The 19,132-nt window shown below is 47.7% G+C and overlaps 1 protein-coding gene across 1 annotated transcript in view; it reads left to right on the top strand.

The window, feature by feature from the left end:
* Nucleotides 1-2,574: 2,574 nt before the first annotated feature.
* Nucleotides 2,575-19,132, top strand: part of LOC116979239 (connector enhancer of kinase suppressor of ras 2-like) — a 355,767-nt gene continuing 339,209 nt past the window's right edge. Inside the window, exon 1 of the mRNA XM_033030831.1 lies at nucleotides 2,575-2,749. Coding sequence (XP_032886722.1) covers nucleotides 2,686-2,749 — 64 coding nt within the window. The 5' untranslated portion in view covers nucleotides 2,575-2,685. The remainder of the gene's footprint in view (nucleotides 2,750-19,132) is intronic.

Raw genomic sequence — 19,132 nt, forward strand, 5'->3', positions numbered from 1 at the left:
AACATTTTACTGTTGTGTGGTGTCTTTTTAAAATTGCTGTTTTTTCTTTTTTTTTCTCTTCCACAAATATGTAATTACTGATTCTGTTCCATTCTGTTTTGTAGTTTTTTTGCACAATCCACAAGCATTGCCACTTTTCATTTCACTGCACATCTCGTATGCGTATGTGATGAATAAACTTGGCTTGACTTGACCTGGCGCAGACGGGCTGAATGGCCTTCCTTTGTATTGTAATAGCAGGATGCAGCAAAACAGAGAGATAGGGTGGAGACACAAGGAAATGGTTCACGCTGGTTTACGAAAAAAAAGGCACATTGCTGGAGTAGCTCAGCTGGTCAGGCAGCATCTCTGGGGAGCATGGATAAGTGACGATTCATGTCAGAACTCTTCTTCGTCTGAAGGATATCCATGTTCTCCAGGGATGCTGCCTGACCTGCTGAGTTACACCAGCACTTTGTGTCTTTATATGGAGATAAGATAAGATTTTGTAAGAAGGGTCTCGACCCATTTCTTCTCCCCAGAGATGCTGCCTGTCCCGCTGAGTTACTCCAATATTCTGTGTCTATCGTATAGTAAGTAAGCAGATGTTTGATTATGTCAAGAGAATTAATTGACAATATTTGGATCTATTATCTGAGACAAAAAGGGGAAACTAATGCATTTATTGATTTTATTGACACGCATTAATGTTTTTTTTGTTAAAGTGGAGCTGTAAATAATGTTGCCAAAATATATCTGGTCCATGGTAGTTCAAGATTAGCAGGGCATGAACTATGTTACTTTGAATTGGTGGTGTTCAATCCAAAATCATTCCCATTGCTGTGATGGGCGACTGGACTTGTTGGCACAGGGAACTAAGTTCGTGATCTCGACTGCAGATGAATAAGGTTATCAGAGATTTACTGCTGTTGAATAAACTTTATGAGAATTATGAAATGGGATGACGTTATAATAAATGGGACGCATTTAATGCACCACTCCCACACACTGTAATCAATGTTGTTCAATGTCGTTTACATGGGTAGGACGGGTTTGGAGGGATATGGGCCAAACGCAGGCAGGTGGGACTAGTGGAGTGGGGCATGTTTTACGGTGTGGGCAAGTTGGGCCGAAGGGCCTGTTTCCACGCTGTATAACTTTATGACTCTATAAGTAGGATGACAATACTGCCGTAACCAACCCCCACACACACACTAAAATCTTGAGCCTATAATTAATGGGAGTTTTGTAATAATTTGCTTGGCGCATTGCTTTTGCAGCGGAAAGCGTATGTAACAAGGATAATGACATCCATTAGAGTGCCTCAAGAAAGATGTTTGCTGGGAAGAAGCCGTGTCCCCCAGCTGACTTCCTCGTAAATCCCAGGCATTCCCGCCGGGTCTAGAATGAATAAACAGGACAATGAAGCTGGTAATTTAGCACCACCTGCCCTCGAAGGTCTAACCAGTGATGGCGACCCCTCCCTGCAAATAGCCCAGAGAAGTGAGAGGGCGCAAGAAGGACGCAGCTTAATTCAAAGATACATTTGCCAATGTTCTGATCTGCTGGAGGTACAGGAGGGGGGACGAGACAGCACTCTCTCACACCGGGCCCGTCGCCCCATGAGTCATTTATACCTCTTCACAGAGTGATGCAGTGTGGAAACAGGCCCATCGGCCCAACTTGCCCACACCGGCCAACAATGAGCCAGCTACACTAGTCCCACCTGCCTGCGTTTCGTCCGTATCCCTCCAAACCTGGTCATATCTCAAGTTTCCCTCTCCCCGGACTCTCAGGCTGAAGAAGGGTCTCGACCCGAAACGTCGCCTATCCATGTTCTCCAGAGATGCTGCCTGACCCGCCGATTTACTCCAGCTTTTTTTAAATCTCCCTCTCCGTTTCCAAAGTCAGGAGTGGAATCGCCAGGCGTGTGGTGCGTCTCTCTGACTCAGTGAGCGAGAGAGAGAGAGTGTGAGTGAGTGAGTGAGTGTGCGTGAGTGAATGAGTGAGTGTGTGTGTGAGTGAGTGTGCGCGAGTGAATGAGTGAGTGTGAGGGGATGTGTGAGTGAGTGTGAGGGTGTGTGTGAGTGAGAGTGAGTGTGCGCGAGTGAATGAGTGTGGGTGAGGGGGTGTGTGAGTGAGTGAGTGAGTGAATGTGGGTGAGTGAGTGTGTGTGGGTGTGAGTGAGAGTGACTGAGTGAATGAGGGATGAGTGTGGGTGAGTGAGAGTGAGTGAGTGAATGTGGGTGAGTGAGGGATGAGTGTGAGTGAGTGAGTGAATGAGTATGAGTGAGGCTACTCACCTCCCCCTTGCAAGCGGCCCGTCTCCCTCCTCCCTTCCCCTCCCCTCCTCCAGCACCAGATAGTTTTGGGAAGAGCATGATGCGAGTGGCGAGCGGCAAGCCCTGGCTTTGCATATTGCGCTATTTCCGGCGCACCGTGGCTGGGGTGACTGCGGGCAGCGAGCGGCCAGGCTGCCGCCAACACACTATCTATCTATCTATCCACCGCCACCGACCGACCGACCGACCCAGTGCGGCTGCAAGCGCTGGGCTCCAGCAAACCGAAGCCCCTCCCTCCCTCCCCCAAACACACACGGATCTGGATGTACGATGACAATCGGATCCCTCGTTCCTTCAGACATGCTTTGAATGATCTGATCTCCCGTTTCTCCCCGGCGTGTGCTCACACCAACCCCGGGCACCCATGGCTTTGATTATGGATCCCATCAGTAAATGGTCGCCCAAGCATGTGGTGGACTGGATGAAAGGTACTTGTGTTTCGTGCATTTTAACATGGGCGTTTGGAGCCAGCCGCAGCTTTTTTTAAATTGTATTTTGCTTCGGTATGTGTTCATTTTAGCGTCGCACTTAGACTGGTGGAAGCGATGATGGGGATTGGGGAGAGAGAGAGGGGGGGGGGGGGGGCGATCGGGTCTGGCAGAAATAGCCCAGAGTGTGGGGCAGTGAGACAGATAGATAGATACTAGCACACTGACCCGCTCTACGCCGCTGGCAGCTCGCACAACACAGTCGCTCAGATCGAGCGAGTGGATTCAGGGGGGCTCAGGGTACCACTTGTGTCTTTGCAACAACCACTGAGTGTGTGCCTTTCCAAAAACGTCTTTGGAATCGCGTTTCCCTGAGGGATAAGCTGGGGGGGCGAGGATGCGCGGTCTTCGGCAAGAGGCTGTTGGTGGGGAGCGGGCTGCGCTGATGTGTTGCGGCTTGGATACAGTACAGCTGCTTCACTAAAGCCGCGAGTGATGTGCTTGCTGCCAGCCCGTGGGACACACACACACACCCACCGTCTTTCGCGTGTGTGTGTGTCTATTCTCATATTCCCACGGACATGTATTCTGCATTCGCGTTGTATCTCTGCCCCCCTCTCCATCCCCCCTCCTCCCGTTCATCGTGCACCGTATTCACATCAGGCCAATGCAGCTATTGCCAAATAGGGAAGAATGCCACCTCTGAGCAGATTGATCAACTGCAATATTTCTCCCACGACTGGAGAGAGAGAGAGAGAGAGACGCGCTTCATGCAGCAGGCTCGCTCCAGCCCCCGTATCCGTGTTGGTGAAACGAGCAGTCCGCATACAATTCCCGCCTTGCTTTTCTGAAAGAAGCCTCCGACTTCGAGTTGGCCGGGGTTTGCCATTACACTTTAGAGATACAGCGCGGAAACAAGCCTTCCGGCCCACCGAGTCCGCACCGACCAGCGATCGCCCCCACACCAGCACTACCCTACACACACGAGGGACAATGTACACATCTTACTGAAGCCAATTCATCTACAAACCTGTACTTCTTTGGAGTGTGTGTGTGTGTGTGTGTGTGTGTGTGTGTGTGTGTGGGGGGGGGGGGGGGGGGTGTTGCGGGGTAGTGGAGGACCGGAGCACCCGAAGAAACCCCACGCGGTCACTGAGACAACGTACAAACTCCATGCAGACAGCAGCCGGTGTCAGGATCGAACCCGGTCTCTAGCGCTGTGAGGCAGCAACTCTACCTGTGCCCCATTTATTCAGTGGCTTGTCCCAGCGCCTGGGACAGTTTGCTGGAAAGGAAAGGCCGATTCTGTGGGTGAGCGTGGGATTTCTCCGGGTGCTCCGGTTTCCTCCCACATCCCAAAGAGGTGCAGGGTTGTAAGTTAATTGGCCCTCTGTAAATTGTCCCTGGTGTGTCGGAAGCGACGGGTACAGGGCTGGTGTGAACAGGTGATCAACATTAGACTATTATCTGAATGGTGGCCGATTAGGAAAAGGGGAGATGCAACGAGACCTGGGTGTCATGGTACACCAGTCATTGAAAGTAGGCATGCAGGTGCAGCAGGCAGTGAAGAAAGCGAATGGTATGTTAGCATTTATAGCTAAAGGATTTGAGTATAGGAGCAGGGAGGTTCTACTGCAGTTGTACAGGGTCTTGGTGAGACCACACCTGGAGTATTGCGTACAGTTTTGGTCTCCTAATCTGAGGAAAGACACTCTTGCCATAGAGGGAGTACAGAGAAGGTTCACCAGACTGATTCCTGGGATGTCAGGACTTTCATATGAAGAAAGACTGGATAGACTCGGCTTGTACTCGCTAGAATTTAGAAGATTGAGGGGGGATCTTATAGAAACTTACAAAATTCTTAAGGGGTTGGACAGGCTAGATGCAGGAAGATTGTTCCCGATGTTGGGGAAGTCCAGAACAAGGGGTCACAGTTTAAGGATAAGGGGGAAGTCTTTTAGGACCGAGATGAGGAGAAAAAAAATTCACACAGAGAGTGGTGAATCTGTGGAATTCTCTGCCACAGAAAGTAGTTGAGGCCAGTTCATTGGCTATATTTAAGAGGGAGTTAGATGTGGCACTTGTGGCTAAAGGGATCAGGGGGTATGGAGAGAAGGCAGGTACAGGATACTGAGTTGGATGATCAGCCATGATCATATTGAATGGCCGAATGGCCTACTCCTGCACCTATTTTCTATGTTTCTATGACCTGGTGGGCCGAAGGGCCTTATCCCCGTGTCTGAAGAAGGCACCCATTCCTTCCCTCCAGGGATGCTCCCTGTCCCGCTGAGTTACTCCAGCATTTTGTGTCTAATCGTCGGCCTTGTTTCCGTGCTGTATCTCTAAAACCTCTGGCGTTCTCCTTCTGTCCGGGAATTGAACGGAGGCCAAAAACTCTGCAGTGACTGATATGTCACCAGCATAGAGAGTACTGTCTAAAAATCTTCAATCTCCGTCAACCTTCCCAATCGATAAACCGTCCCTATCACAGAGCTCCCGCAAACTCATTTCCCGGTTCCCACTTCACTGAAACCCAAAGAATATTGCAGCCATCCGCTGCACTGTAAAATGTCATCTTCTTAATGTAATAAAGCCTGCCAATCATCATTGTAGGCTTTGTAGGTCAGGTGTAATCAATTCATCTTCCCTTCCGCCCACCGAGTCCCCACTTTAATATATTCTCCCGTGTACGGTACGTGGTTTAAACTTGCTGCCCTACGAACCCGTAAAGCGACTCAGTGTGAAGGCAATATCGAGGGAGGAGGGCGTTCATTTACATGCGGTGTTTCCCATTCATGTTTCGTCTGATTATTTTTTTTGTAACATGGAATAGCGCGGCTGATGATTCATTCACCCAGTGTTCATCCACGTTGAAAGATTCTCCTTTGGCACAGCAAGGGAGTGTAGCCCGAGGACTGCGTCGGCTGTGCAAACGCACAGGATGCATGCGCCCAGTCTGCGGTGAACAAGGATTCCCTTCAGTAGGATCAGATCTCCCCCACGTCCACCGAGCTCACCTCACGCCAAGGTGTGTGCATGCACCTGCTGCCTGCAGATAGGCACAGAGTGACTCGGCGGGACAGGCAGCATCTCTGGAGAGAAGGAATGGGTGACGTTTTGGGCCGAGACCCTTCTTCAGACTGAGAGTCAGGAAAGAGGGAGGCACAGAGATAAAGGAAGGGCAAGGTGTGAAAACGACAGATCAAAGCAGACGATGTATAAGGAGATGTAAACCAGCATCTGCAGTTCCTTCCTACCTGTTACCTGCCACGCTTTGTCCTGCCTCTCCTCTCTCCCCTCTCCCAGCTCACCCCCACCCCCATCCCCACCCTCCTCCACCCCCACCCCTTACAATTAGTCTGAAGAAGGCTTCCGACCCGAAATGTCACCTGTCCACGTTCTTCAGAGATGCATAAGTAGACATAAGTATTCAAGAGAGAGTTAGATTTAGCTCTTAGGGCTAAGGGAATCAAGGGATATGGGGGGAAAGCAGGGACGGGGTACTGATTGTGGATGATCTGCCATAATCATATTGAATGGCGGTGCTGGCTCGAAGGGTCGAATGGCCTACTCCTGTACCTATTTTCTATGCTTCTACGTCTATGTTTATATAAGGGAAGATTTAGGCCATTCGGCCCATCGAATCTGCTCCGCCATTCGATCATGGCTGGTCTACTGTTCCCTCTCAACCCCATTCTCCTGCCTTCTCCCCGTAACAAACACAAAGCCATTTCTCACTTTAAAACATTTAATCTCGAATTGATTGTGTTACTGTTGCCATTGGTGTTGGCTTTTTTCATCATATTGCTGAGAACTATATTCTGCACTCTATATTCTCATTTGCTCTATCTATTGTACACGAGTTTGGCGATTGTATTTATGTGTAGGATGTTTGGAGGGCAAGCAGAACTACGCTTTTCACTGCACCTCGGTAGACAATAATAAATCGAAACGGAAAATATTCTTAATGGTACTTAGACTCGTAAACACGCTGTAACAGGAGAGACACATAAATACAATCAAGCCAAACTCATGCCCACCAAGGATGCTGCCTGGCCCGTTCCACAGATGCTGCCTGGCCCGCTCCAGAGATGCTGCCTGGCCCACTCCAGAGATACTGCCTGGCCCGCTCCACAGATGCTGCCTGACCCGCTCCAGAGATGCTGCCTGACCCGCTCCAGAGATGCTGCCTGACCCGCTCCAGAGATGCTGCCTGACCCGCTCCACAGATGCTGCCTGACCCGCTCCAGAGATGCTGCCTGACCCGCTCCAGAGATGCTGCCTGACCCGCTCCAGAGATGCTGCCTGACCCGCTCCACAGATGCTGCCTGACCCGCTCCAGAGATGCTGCCTGACCCGCTCCAGAGATGCTGCCTGACCCGCTCTAGAGATGCTGCCTGACCCGCTCTAGAGATGCTGCCTGACCCGCTCCACAGATGCTGCCTGACCCGCTCTAGAGAGCACCCCCCCCCCCCCCCCCCCCCCCCCCCCCCCTCCCCACCATGCGATTCCGCGACTAGAGGGCTGGAAAGAAGCAAAGAGGCCACCCCTCGCAGTCTACAGTCCTGGTATCATGCAGCCCCCCCACCCCCCTCCCACCCATAGCGATCGTCGATGAGAAACATTCTCAGGTACGAGCTGTGGGGGAACTAGATGGACGTATCACAGTACCCACAGCTCTGTGGACACAGGGGAGGTGCAAGGAACTCGCGTAGAGCACAGAGTGCTGGAGTAACTCAGCGGGTCAGGCAGCATCTGTGGAGCGGGTCAGGCAGCATATGTGGAGCGGGTCAGGCAGCATCTCTGGAGCGGGTCAGGCAGCATCTCTGGAGCGGGTCAGGCAGCATCTCTGGAGCGGGCCAGGCAGCATCTCTGGAGCGGGTCAGGCAGCATCTGTGGAGCGGGTCAGGCAGCATCTCTGGAGCGGGTCAGGCAGCATCTCTGGAGCGGGTCAGGCAGCATCTCTGGAGCGGGCCAGGCAGCATCTCTGGAGCGGGCCAGGCAGCATCTCTGGAGCGGGCCAGGCAGCATCTGTGGAGCGGGCCAGGCAGCATCTGTGGAGCGGGCCAGACAGCATCTCTGGAGCGGGTCAGGCAGCATCTGTGGAGCGGGTCAGGCAGCATCTGTGGAGCGGGTCAGGCAGCATCTGTGGAGCGGGTCAGGCAGCATCTCTGGAACGGGTCAGGCAGCATCTCTGGAGCGGGTCAGGCAGCATCTGTGCAGCGGGTCAGGCAGCATCTCTGGAGCGGGTCAGGCAGCATCTCTGGAGCGGGTCAGGCAGCATCTCTGGAGCGGGTCAGGCAGCATCTCTGGAGCGGGTCAGGCAGCATCTGTAGGGTGTTAACCATGGATAGGCGCCGTTTCAGACGGGTTAAACTCAGGGATGAGCGTTGTGGTCAGACGGGGTTGGGTCACACAGCAGACCTCCGCTGGGCTACTGCTGTGTAGATGTGCCCGCTGATCACAGATGTCCACCACAGGACTACGCCAGCAGAGAACAAAATAAGGTATATTTGACTTATTTCAGTTTTTGGACAGATGTAATTTGCACCCAATCTTGCAAAGAATAACTGAACATTAAATACCTTTTGTCCCCGGAGTGTTATCGGCACTTTACTATTTACCTCATAGTTTGTAACAATCGCGCACTTTTACCTGGCATTTCATAGTCAGGGAGTCATGCAGCGCGGCCACAGGCCCTTCGGCCCAACCTGTCCACACCCATCATCTACACTAGTCCCACCTGCCTGCTTTTGGGCCATATCCCTCCAAACCTATCCTATCCATGTACCAGTCTAAATGTCTTTTACATTTCCCTTTGTCCCTTCATCCTGTAACTGTACACTGTGGATTGTAATCATGTATAGTCTTTCCCACGCAACCAAACGCTTTTCACTGCCCCCCCGATACACTTGACAGTAAACTAAGCAAATGGTGTTCTAGTGTGCAGGAAAAAACTGCAGATGCTGGTTTAAATCGAAGGTAGACACAAAATGCTGGAGTAACTGAGCGGGACAGGCCATCATCTCTGGAGGGAAGGAATGGGCGACGTTTCAGGTCGAGACCCTTCTTCAGACTGATGTTATAGGTTCTGCCTCAAGCACCTCCTCTGGCAGCTGATTCCATACACCCACCATACTCTTGTGCGAAAAAGTTGCCCCTCCGGGTCCTATTAAATCTTTCCTCTTTCACCTTAAACCGATGTTCTCTTGTTCTTGATTCCTCTCCTCCGGGTAAAATACTTTGTGTGCTCACCTTATTTATTCCCCTCATGATTTTATACATCTTTATATTTAGTACACTCAAGTGTATGGCATTTGGAAGGGATATTGCACCTGTTACTTTTCATAAGATCATTAGTGATAGGAGTAGTACATATTTGGTTGCATGCATAACCACCTACAAGTTAGATAGGAGTAGAGATAGATCAGCCATGATTGAATGGTGGAGTAGACTTGATGGGCCATTCGGCCCATCAAGTCTACTCCACCATTCAATCATGGCTGATCTATCTCTCCCTCCTAACCCCGTTCTCCTGCCTTCTCTCCATAACCCCTGACACCCGTACTAATCTTGTTCTTGTCCATGGATGTGTTGGGCTTTGGGTGGAATCTTGCCAATCTGCCCCATCTACACTAGTCCCACCTGCCCACAACATATGTTATGTAGCCCTCACAGCAGGGAGTGAATGGTGTCAGTAATGAAGATAGACACAAAATGCTGGAGTAATGCCAGGCGGCACGGTGGCGCAGCGGTAGAGTTGCTGCCTTACAGCGGCAGAGACCCGGGTTCCCTCTCTAGGTAATTCCCCTCTCCAGGTACGCAACCTTACACTCACCTTTACCCTTCACCCGTCACAGTATTTTTTGAAGCATGAATGGCTGATATTTTGGTGGCGATTGCAGAAATACAAATACAAAATACCACACTCAGCAAAATCAATAACCCCACTCTCACCATCGACGGCACCACTGTCTCCCCATCTCCCCAGGCCCGCAACCTTGGCGTGATCTTTGATTCCACCCTCTCCCTTGAGCCTCACATCCGCCACGTCATTAAAACCTCCTTCTTTCATCTCCGCAACATCGCCAGACTCAGACCCTCTCTCACACCTCCCGCTGCTGAAAGACTCATCCATGCCTTCATCTCCTCCCGACTGGACTATTGCAACTCACTTCTCCTTGGCATCAGCTCCACCTACATCAACCGACTCCAACTGGTCCAGAACGCAGCCGCCCGACTCATCACCCACACCAAATCCTGGCATCACATCACTCCAGTCCTCAAACAACTTCACTGGCTTCCCATCTCCCACCGGATCACCTACAAAATCCTGATCTTCACCTACAAAGCCCTCCACCATCTGGCCCCCCCCATATCTCACTGACTTCCTCTCCCCCTACCAACCCTCACGGTCCCTCAGATCCACATCAGCCGGTCTCCTCTCCATCCACAAGTCCAACCTCCGCAGTTTTGGGGACAGAGCCTTCTCCAGGGCAGCTCCCAGCCTCTGGAACTCCCTCCCCCAACTGATCCGCAATTCCATGTCCCTCACCATCTTCCAGTCCCGCCTCAAGACCCAACTCTTCACTTCTGCCTATCCTTAGCCCCACGTCCCCCTCCCTTTTCATCTGTGCATTAATTGCCTCATATTGTGTTTTGAATTGAATTCTGTCTTTACTTTGTGTACTAGTCATGTCTCTACTATTTATTTCATTCCCCTTACATGTATTTCCTCTACCTGCTAAATTTTTGTAAGGTGTCCTTGAGACTCTTGAAAGGCGCCCATAAATAAAATTTATTATTATTATATTATACCAGAAAATTATGGGTGGCGCAGTGGCGCAGCTGGTAGAGCCGCTGCCTCATAGCACCAGTGACCTGGCTTGATTCTCACCTCGGGTGCTGTCTGTGTGGAGTTTGCACGTTCTCCCTGTGACCGTTTCCTTCAGATGCTCTGGTTTCCCAAAGATGTGCAGGTTTGTAGGTTAATTGCTACAATCTGTAAATTGTTCCGAGTGATTTGGGGCAATATTGGTGGATGAGAAAATGGGATAATATTGGACTATACCAGTTAATTAGCTAATTGGTTAGTTGGCTTAATAGTTTTTGGTAAATTATCCCTAGTGTGTGGGATAGAACTAGTGCATGGGTGATCATTGGTCAGTGCGAGCGCGGTGGGCCGAAGGGCATGTTTCCATGCTGTACCTCTAAATTAAACCAAACTAGTGTGATCAATGATCAGTGTGGACTCGATGGGCCAAAGGGCTAGTTTGCATGCTGTGCCTTTAAACTAAACCACATTTGATAATGCATTAAATCATTGACTTGCAAACGTTTCTGAAAATATTTCATTTGTTTGAAAAATAGGTCCAAAAAAATGAAATATTTGTCGGGTAGAAAATTCATAATTATGTACATCATATTTAGATAAGAATTTAGATGCTTGTTGAATTTGGTTCTGGTTGTTTCCCATGGTTTGTGTTTCATGCAAAGTATATTTTTTATTGTAGCTTTGGGTAGTGAATGGCATTTTATCGCCGCCGTTTACTACATTGCCAAGGCTATCCAGTGTGCTACAAGATGTGATCTCTGGCCAACCAGGATGCAGCAATATAGTAACTTGTGATCAAAGATTTCTTGGTGCCATGCCTCCAAGCCAATAAGCAGAGGTGCAAAAATGAGATGTTTAGGAAGGAACTGCAGATGCTGGAAAATCAAAAGTAGACAAAAATGCTGGAGAAACTCAACATGCAGCAGCATCTATGGACCGAAGGAAATAGGCAATGTTTTGGGCCTGAAGAAGGGTTTCGGCCCGAAACGTTGCCTATTTCCTTCGCTCCATAGATGCTGCTGCACCCGTTGAGTTTCTCCAGCATTTTTGTCTACCTGCAAAAATGATATGGTCAGATTGTGACAATTGATTTGCATTATGACCTTATCATTTTGCCAATAATGGGGATTGGCCAGTTGGAGATTTCTGACGTTTATTGGGTTGTGTGAAAATGGACGTGAAAGCTTCAAAACGGAGGATATTATGATACATTAGAATTGATTTTAGTAACAATGCCTGTGTCTAATTTTACAGTATGTTGTGCTTTGAAAAATGAACTTCCTGTGAACTATTTTATCAATAACCCCTTCCTAAAAGGATGTTTAATGTCTCATTTTATTCGGACAACCAAGTACCACCTTTGACTGACTGAATTAATTGTAACATATAGCATGGAAACAAGTCCTTCAGCCCGTCGAATCCACGCCGACTGCTGATCAGCCATGATCACAATGAATGGCGGTGCTGGCTTGAAGGGCTGAATGGCCTCTCCCTGCACCTATTTTCTATGTTTCTATGATCACCCCTTCACTCTAGTTCTATGTGAACCCCCTTTCTCATCCCTACACACTAGGGCTACTTTTACAGAGGGCCAATTAACCTACAAACCCAAACGTCTTTGGGATGTGGGAGGAAACCAGAGCACCTGGAGGAAACCCACCCGGTCATGGGGAGAACTTGCAAACTCTACACAACAGCACCCAGGGTTAGGATTGAACCCGGGTCACTGGCACTGTGAAAGGCAGTGGCTCTACCAGCTTCACCACTGTATCACCCTTCTAACTAAAATAAGCATATGTAGTTGAGGATGAATGGGAACAATGCCATTGAAGAAACTGATGAAGAATATAACAGGGAGATGCAGGAGTAGATCGTTGAATACTCATCCAGTAAACGTATGGCAGATCCTTTCCCTCAGTTCCATTTTCCGTCTGATCTCAATGTCCTATGATTCTCTCTCTGTTTAACAATGAACCTGTTTCAGCTCTGAACATACTTAACAACTAGGCGTCAATAGCTCTCTATGGCAGAGAATTTCAAGGACTTTCATCCTCTGCACAACGAACGGTCTTATTTCACTCTTAAATGGCTGACCCCTTATCCTCAAATCTTACCAGAGGAACCGGGGAATCCATCTGGGACTGAAGGAGGGTCCAGACTCGAAACGTGACCTACCCATGTTCTCCAGAGATGCTGCATGACCCGCGGAGTTACTCCAGCAGAGTTTCCGTCACTCCCAGGGAATCTATGGCCTGGTGACCCTAAAGCAAATATAACATCACAGAGGATAGACAGCAAGCACATGGCAGTCCTAATGTGATATTATCAATGCCCTGTACAATCTCAGCTACACTTCATTAGCTTGTATTGCAAACCCACCCACACCCCCCCACCCCCCCCCCCCCCCCCCCCCACCACCCTCCCAACCCCCCCCACCCCCCCCCCCCACACCCAACCCCCCCCCCCCCCAGAAGGTTAGGACGTTCGGCATATCCCCTACAACTCTCACCAACATCTACAGATGCGCCGTAGAAGCATTTTATATGGATGCAACACAGCTTGGTTTGGGAACAGCTCCATCCAAGACCGCAAGAAATTGCAGCAAATTGTGGACGCAGCCCAGACCGTCACACAAAGCAGCCTCCCTTCTAATGACCCCATTTATACCTCACGCTGCCTCGGCAAGGCCAGCAGCATCATCAAGGACCAGTCGCACCCTGGCCACTCCCTCTTCTCCCTTCTCCCATCGGGCAAAAGGTATAGAAGTGTGAAAAGGCACACCTCCAGATTCAGGGACAGTTTCATGGTTGATCAGTGGTTGGCGTGGACCCGGTGGGCCAAAGTGCTGTGTCTCTAATCTAGACAAAAATGATTTGACAAATTTAATAACATCCGTTTTGAAGATTAATTTTAATAGTCAAAGTAATATGTTATAAAAAGCCCTATTATTTAGATTCTGTCAACATGAAATATTTGAAAATAATTTGTTGATAAAACTATGGTATTTAATTCATATGAATAGATTCCCAGATACCTCACACGTCCATCAGAGCTTCATTCATGTCTAAATGTGACAGCTGTTTCCATGTTACTGAAATTCATTACATTTTCTGACAAAATGCATTACACAGCAGATCTGAAGGATGATACATTTCACCTAGCACTTTACATAACATCTCACATATAAGGTAGTGGTTCACTGCCCATCTTTTCAAACACTATATTCACAACAAGTTAGGTAATTTTTGTGCTACCTTTAACTCTTTTAAAGTTTTAACTCCAGTTACAAATTTATTTGTCCAAAGCAGAACAGGAAAGTAACATTGTAAATAATTCGGTAAAGCAAAGGATAGAGAGAAAACAAGAATAAATAAATGTAATATTTGCAGAGTTTAGAGATGCTGCATTGAAACATGCCCTTTGGCCCACCAAGCCCGTGCCGACCAGCGATTGCCCATTCACACTAGTCCCAATTAACCTACAAACTCTCGCTTAAAGATGCAAATATTTAATTTATTTATTCTTGACATTCTTTGGTTTACCAAATAGGTATTTACATCATGTGTAGGAAAGAACAGCAGATGCTGGTTTAAATCTAAGTTAGACACAAAATGCTTGAGTAACTCAGCGGGGCACTGAGTTTTCACCACCTCCAACGGGATCCCACTGCTAGCTACATCTTCCCATCTCCACCCCTTTCTGCTTTCCGCAGAGACCGTTCCTTCCACATCTCCCTGGTCAACTCGTCCTTTCCCACCCAAACCACCCCCTCCCCATGTACTTTCCCTGCAACCGCAGGAGATGCAACACGTGTCCCTTTACCTCCCCCCTCGACTCTGTCCAAGGACCACGCCAGTCTTTTCAGGTGGGGCAGAGGTTCACTTGCATCTCCTCCAACCTCATCCACTATATCCACTGTTCCAGGTGTGGACTCCTGTATATTGGCGAGACCAAGCGCAGGTTCGGCGATCGTTTCGCTGAACACCTCCGCGCAGTCTGCCTAAACCTACCTGATCTCCCGGTTGCTCAGCACTTTAACTCCCCCTCCCATTCCCACACTGACCTTTTCTGCCTTGAGTCTCCTCCATTGTCAGAGTGAGGTTGGGGGAACAGCACTTCGTATTTCGCTTGGGTAACTTACACCCCAGTGGTATGAACATTGACTTCTCTAACTTCAAGTAGCCCTTGCTTTCCCTCTCTCTCCATCCCTTCCCCCTTCCCAGTTCTCCAACGAGTCTTGCTGTCTCCAACTACATTTTATCTCTGTCCCACCCACTCCCCAGACATCAGTCTGAAGAAGGGTCTCGACCCGAAACATCACCCATTCCTTCTCTCCAGAACTGCTGCCTGTCCGCTGAGTTACTCCAGCATTTTATATCTATCTAGGTATTTACATCATATCTTTACTGCATCTACTTTGCAAAATGAATCAGTTACTCAAGTTGAAATAAAAATAATTGGACCAGTGTTGGTACCACTGTAATAACCCTTTAGAATGACAGGAAGGTGCCATTTAGCCCATCAGAAAAGTAATGTTAAGATCATATTTTTAATCTAATGAATCTCTAATTTTTCAAGTCTTTGAGACAACGAGTTCCTTATTTTCTTTAGCCTCCAAGTTGAATGAAAAGACCACCAATTCATCTTATAGGAGTTATTTTAAACGGATTCTCATGCATTTAAAATAATTCATAGAAACTTTATATAGCATCCCACGGCCTACTCTGTTCTATAGAAATGCTGAGCTGCCTGCAACCCAACTAGAAACAGACCAACAGTTACAAAACACACACGTTAACTGTTAAACCTCTTGCCACTTCACCATTTCCAAATCTAGTTAGTTTAGTTTAGTTTATTGTCACGTGTACCGAGGTACAGTGAAAAGCTTTTGTTGCGTGCTAACCAGTCAGCGGAAAGACAATACATGATTACAATCGAGCCGTCCACAGTGTATAGATACATGATACAGGGGATAACGTTAATAATGTTTAGTGCAAGATAAAATATAGTAAAGTCCAATGAATTATAGTCCAAGGGTCTCCAATGAGGTAGATAGTAGTTCAGGACTGCTCTCTAGTTGTGGTGGGATGATTCAGTTGTCTGATAACAGCGGGGAAGAAACTGTCCCTGAATCTGGATACATTTCAATTACATCACACTTCTGTACCTCTTGCCTGATGGGAGAGGGGAGAAGAGGGAGTGGCCCAGGTGAGACTGGTCCTTCATGATGCTTCTGGCCTTGCCGAGGCAGCGTGGGGTGTAAATGGAGTCAATGGAAGGGAGGTTGGTTTGTGTGATGGTCTGGGCTGCAATGTCCACAATTCTCTGCACATTCTTCCAAACCAAGCTGTGACCCATCCTGATAAAATGCTTCTAAATTGCCACCCTTGCCAGGATTTCATTGGCTTTTACATTTCTGACTATTTCCCCAAGTGAGACCCTGTCAAAAATCCTGACAAAGCTTAAGTGAACATTTTCCAAACATGTCATTTCATTAATCTCTTTGATATATTCTCAAAAGAAATGTAACGACAACAACTCCATTCTGACTGGTGTTGGTCCTTCTCATCAAAGTTTAGAACTGCTCGTGCAAATGTTCCCATTCATTTTTTAATCACCAGGGCTTAATTAATTATCCTATAAATACCCGGACTATCACTTCCTCTTTAATGAATTAACATTGTCAGCAGTTTTTCTCTTTTCTGGTTCCACCTATTTCCTGCTATTTCCTCTCTTGCTTCTCGTTATAGACTGGAATACATTTCATCCAGGGCTGAAGATTTATCAGAGCAAAAGAATGTGAGAAATCATAGCAGCGGATATAGCTTAAGATAGACATAAAACACTGGAGCAACTCGGTGGGTCAGGCAGCATCTCTGGAGAAAAGGAATAGGTGATGTTTCGGGTTGAGACCCATCTTAAGGCTGAAGTCTCCAGCCTGAAGAAGGGTCTCACCTCGAGGCAACACCTATTCCTTCTCTCCAGAGATGCTGCTTTGTAAATAAACTCCTTAAGCTTACCCCCCTTGGTCTTGTTCAGTAAAACACTGACTCAAGCACTGGACCAACCAATCTTTATTTTTAGAATGAAAAACAAACTCTCCTATACGATATCTAACCACCGCGGATTTGATCCTTGTCTCTGCCTGGCCAAGCCCTTCAGCCTCGTGCAAGCAGAGAACCCCAAAGGTTCACGCAGTCCCAAGCGCCCTTCCAGAAGATCGACACCGATCTAAAATGGGGGCTACCTTTTATATGTCCGCGAACCATGAGGGGCCGAACTACATAGGGGTGGTTCCCCTTACAATCCAATCATACATATCAATTACATCAATACATTATTGACAGTTTCCCAACCCAATTACAGTCTCAAACAATGTTTCTTACAGAAGCTTCTGGAAGGAAGTCAGGTTAACTAAATAATGCAACATTTACCCTGGAACATAAACAATCCAGCCAGGGCTTAACACTGGCCAATCAACAAACAGCAGGGTAACTGTCTTGCAACTTTATTTACATTATTTACAATTCCTTTGCAGTACTCCAATCAAATTCATGCATTTACAATACCTTGGAGTTATTCTGCAAGTTTCTCATACATATTAACAATTGCAAAGATACTTGGACCCAAAGATCCTCCACTATAGGATCTTTGCTTGGACCTTCTTTATCTGAGGTATTGATCTGGGACCTAGACTTCCGGGCACCAGCCAGCAGCCTGTGGCTTCTTATACCGAAAGGGCTAACAGGCCTTGTAAATACAGGAATCCTCTGCATTATTGTGGCTCTATTTTGGCCAGGATTTACAGTCTGACCCGCTGAGTTACTCCAGCTTTTTGTGCCTATCCTCGGTTTAAAGCAGTATCTGCAGCTCCTTCCGACACAGAGGATACAGCCCCTCAGTACCATACTGGCTGATCCTTTGCCTTGCCCACTTTCTTGCCCAATCTCTTGATATTTCTTTGTACTCTACAGGGAGCAGTCTCAGCAAGCAATCATTCATAGTTTTCTGAGGTAAAGAATTACGAAGGTTCACCATGCTCGGTCGAGAGACATTTCCCCTCATCTCAGTCATAAGTGACTGACCCCTTATTCTTTCAAAAACAGACTGTCATCACCTAACCTGTCAATGACTCCAGGATCCAGTAGGTGCTCATTAAATCACCTCTCATTCTGATGAACTCCAAGGAATATTGATGCCACAGTCAGCCGTGGAGCCAAACCCTTTGGGTATTTTCAAAGCGGGATTGATTAGTAGGGACATTACAGGATACGGGGAGAAGGCTGTATAATGTGGTTGACGAGAAAAATAGATAAGCCCTGATTGAATGGCGTAGTAGATCCGATGGACTGAATGGCCTAAATTCTCCTCCTATGTCTTACGATCTTATGATATTGACCAATCTTACCCGATCACTCCATCAAAAAACACTCTCATTCCCAGCAATGTGGTGTGCTGTGGTGCACAAGTATTTCATTCTATAAATAATGAGATCAAAATTACACACAGCATTGCACAATAATGGATAACAAATCAAACAAACTGAAACAAAAACAAAACTCAGCCAGTCACGCAGCACACGTGGATAGAGAAATTATAAAAAACAGAGTCTTGGTGAGACCACACCTGGAGTATTGCGTACAGTTTTGGTCTCCTAATCTGAGGAAAGACATTCTTGCCATAGAGGGAGCACAGAGAAGGTTCACCAGACTGATTCCTGGGATGTCAGGACTTTCATATAAAGAAAGACTGGATAGACTCGGCTTGTACTCGCTAGATTTTAAAAGATTGAGGGGGGATCTTATAGAAACTTACAAAATTCTTAAGGGGTTGGACAGGCGAGATGCAGGAAGATTGTTCCCGATGTTGGGGAAGTCCAGAACAAGGGGTCACAGTTTAAGGATAAGGGGGAAATCTTTTAGGACCGAGATGAGAAAAACATTTTTCACACAGAGAGTGGCGAATCTGTGGAATTCTCTGGCACAGAAGGTAGTTGAGGCCAGTTCATTGGCTATATTTAAGAGGGAGTTAGATGTGGCCCTTGTGGCTAAAGGTATCAGGGGGTATGGAGAGAAGGCAGGTACAGGATACTGAGTTGGATGATCAGCCATGATCATATTGAATGGCGGTGCAGGCTCGAAGGGCCGTATGGCCTACTCCTGCACCTATTTTCTATGTCTATGTTTCTACTTGAGGTTTTGCATTCTTCTAATCGAGTCCACACACAAGATTACAAGTTGTTCAGCCAGAGCTGAACGCACGTCTCGGCATCTGCACACAATGGTGTCTGTCTTGTCGCTTCTTGTGCCTCTTGTGCGTGGTGGTGGAAAGATTGGTGGAGACAGGGCCGTGACGTGAACGCTCTTTCCTTGACCCCAGGTTTTGCATCAAAAACCCTTCATCAGTACTCCACATGTTGGTCCCGCCAATACCTACAAATACACTCATCCCTTGCAGGGTAAATTGCTTGCTGTCTTAATTGATTTATTTTCAATGCCTCAGCAGACATTTACTATTTTCTCACCATTTAAAAATATTCTAATTCTATT

This window comes from Amblyraja radiata, chromosome 12 (assembly GCF_010909765.2).
Source record: "Amblyraja radiata isolate CabotCenter1 chromosome 12, sAmbRad1.1.pri, whole genome shotgun sequence".
Classification (NCBI taxonomy): Eukaryota; Metazoa; Chordata; class Chondrichthyes; order Rajiformes; family Rajidae; genus Amblyraja; species Amblyraja radiata.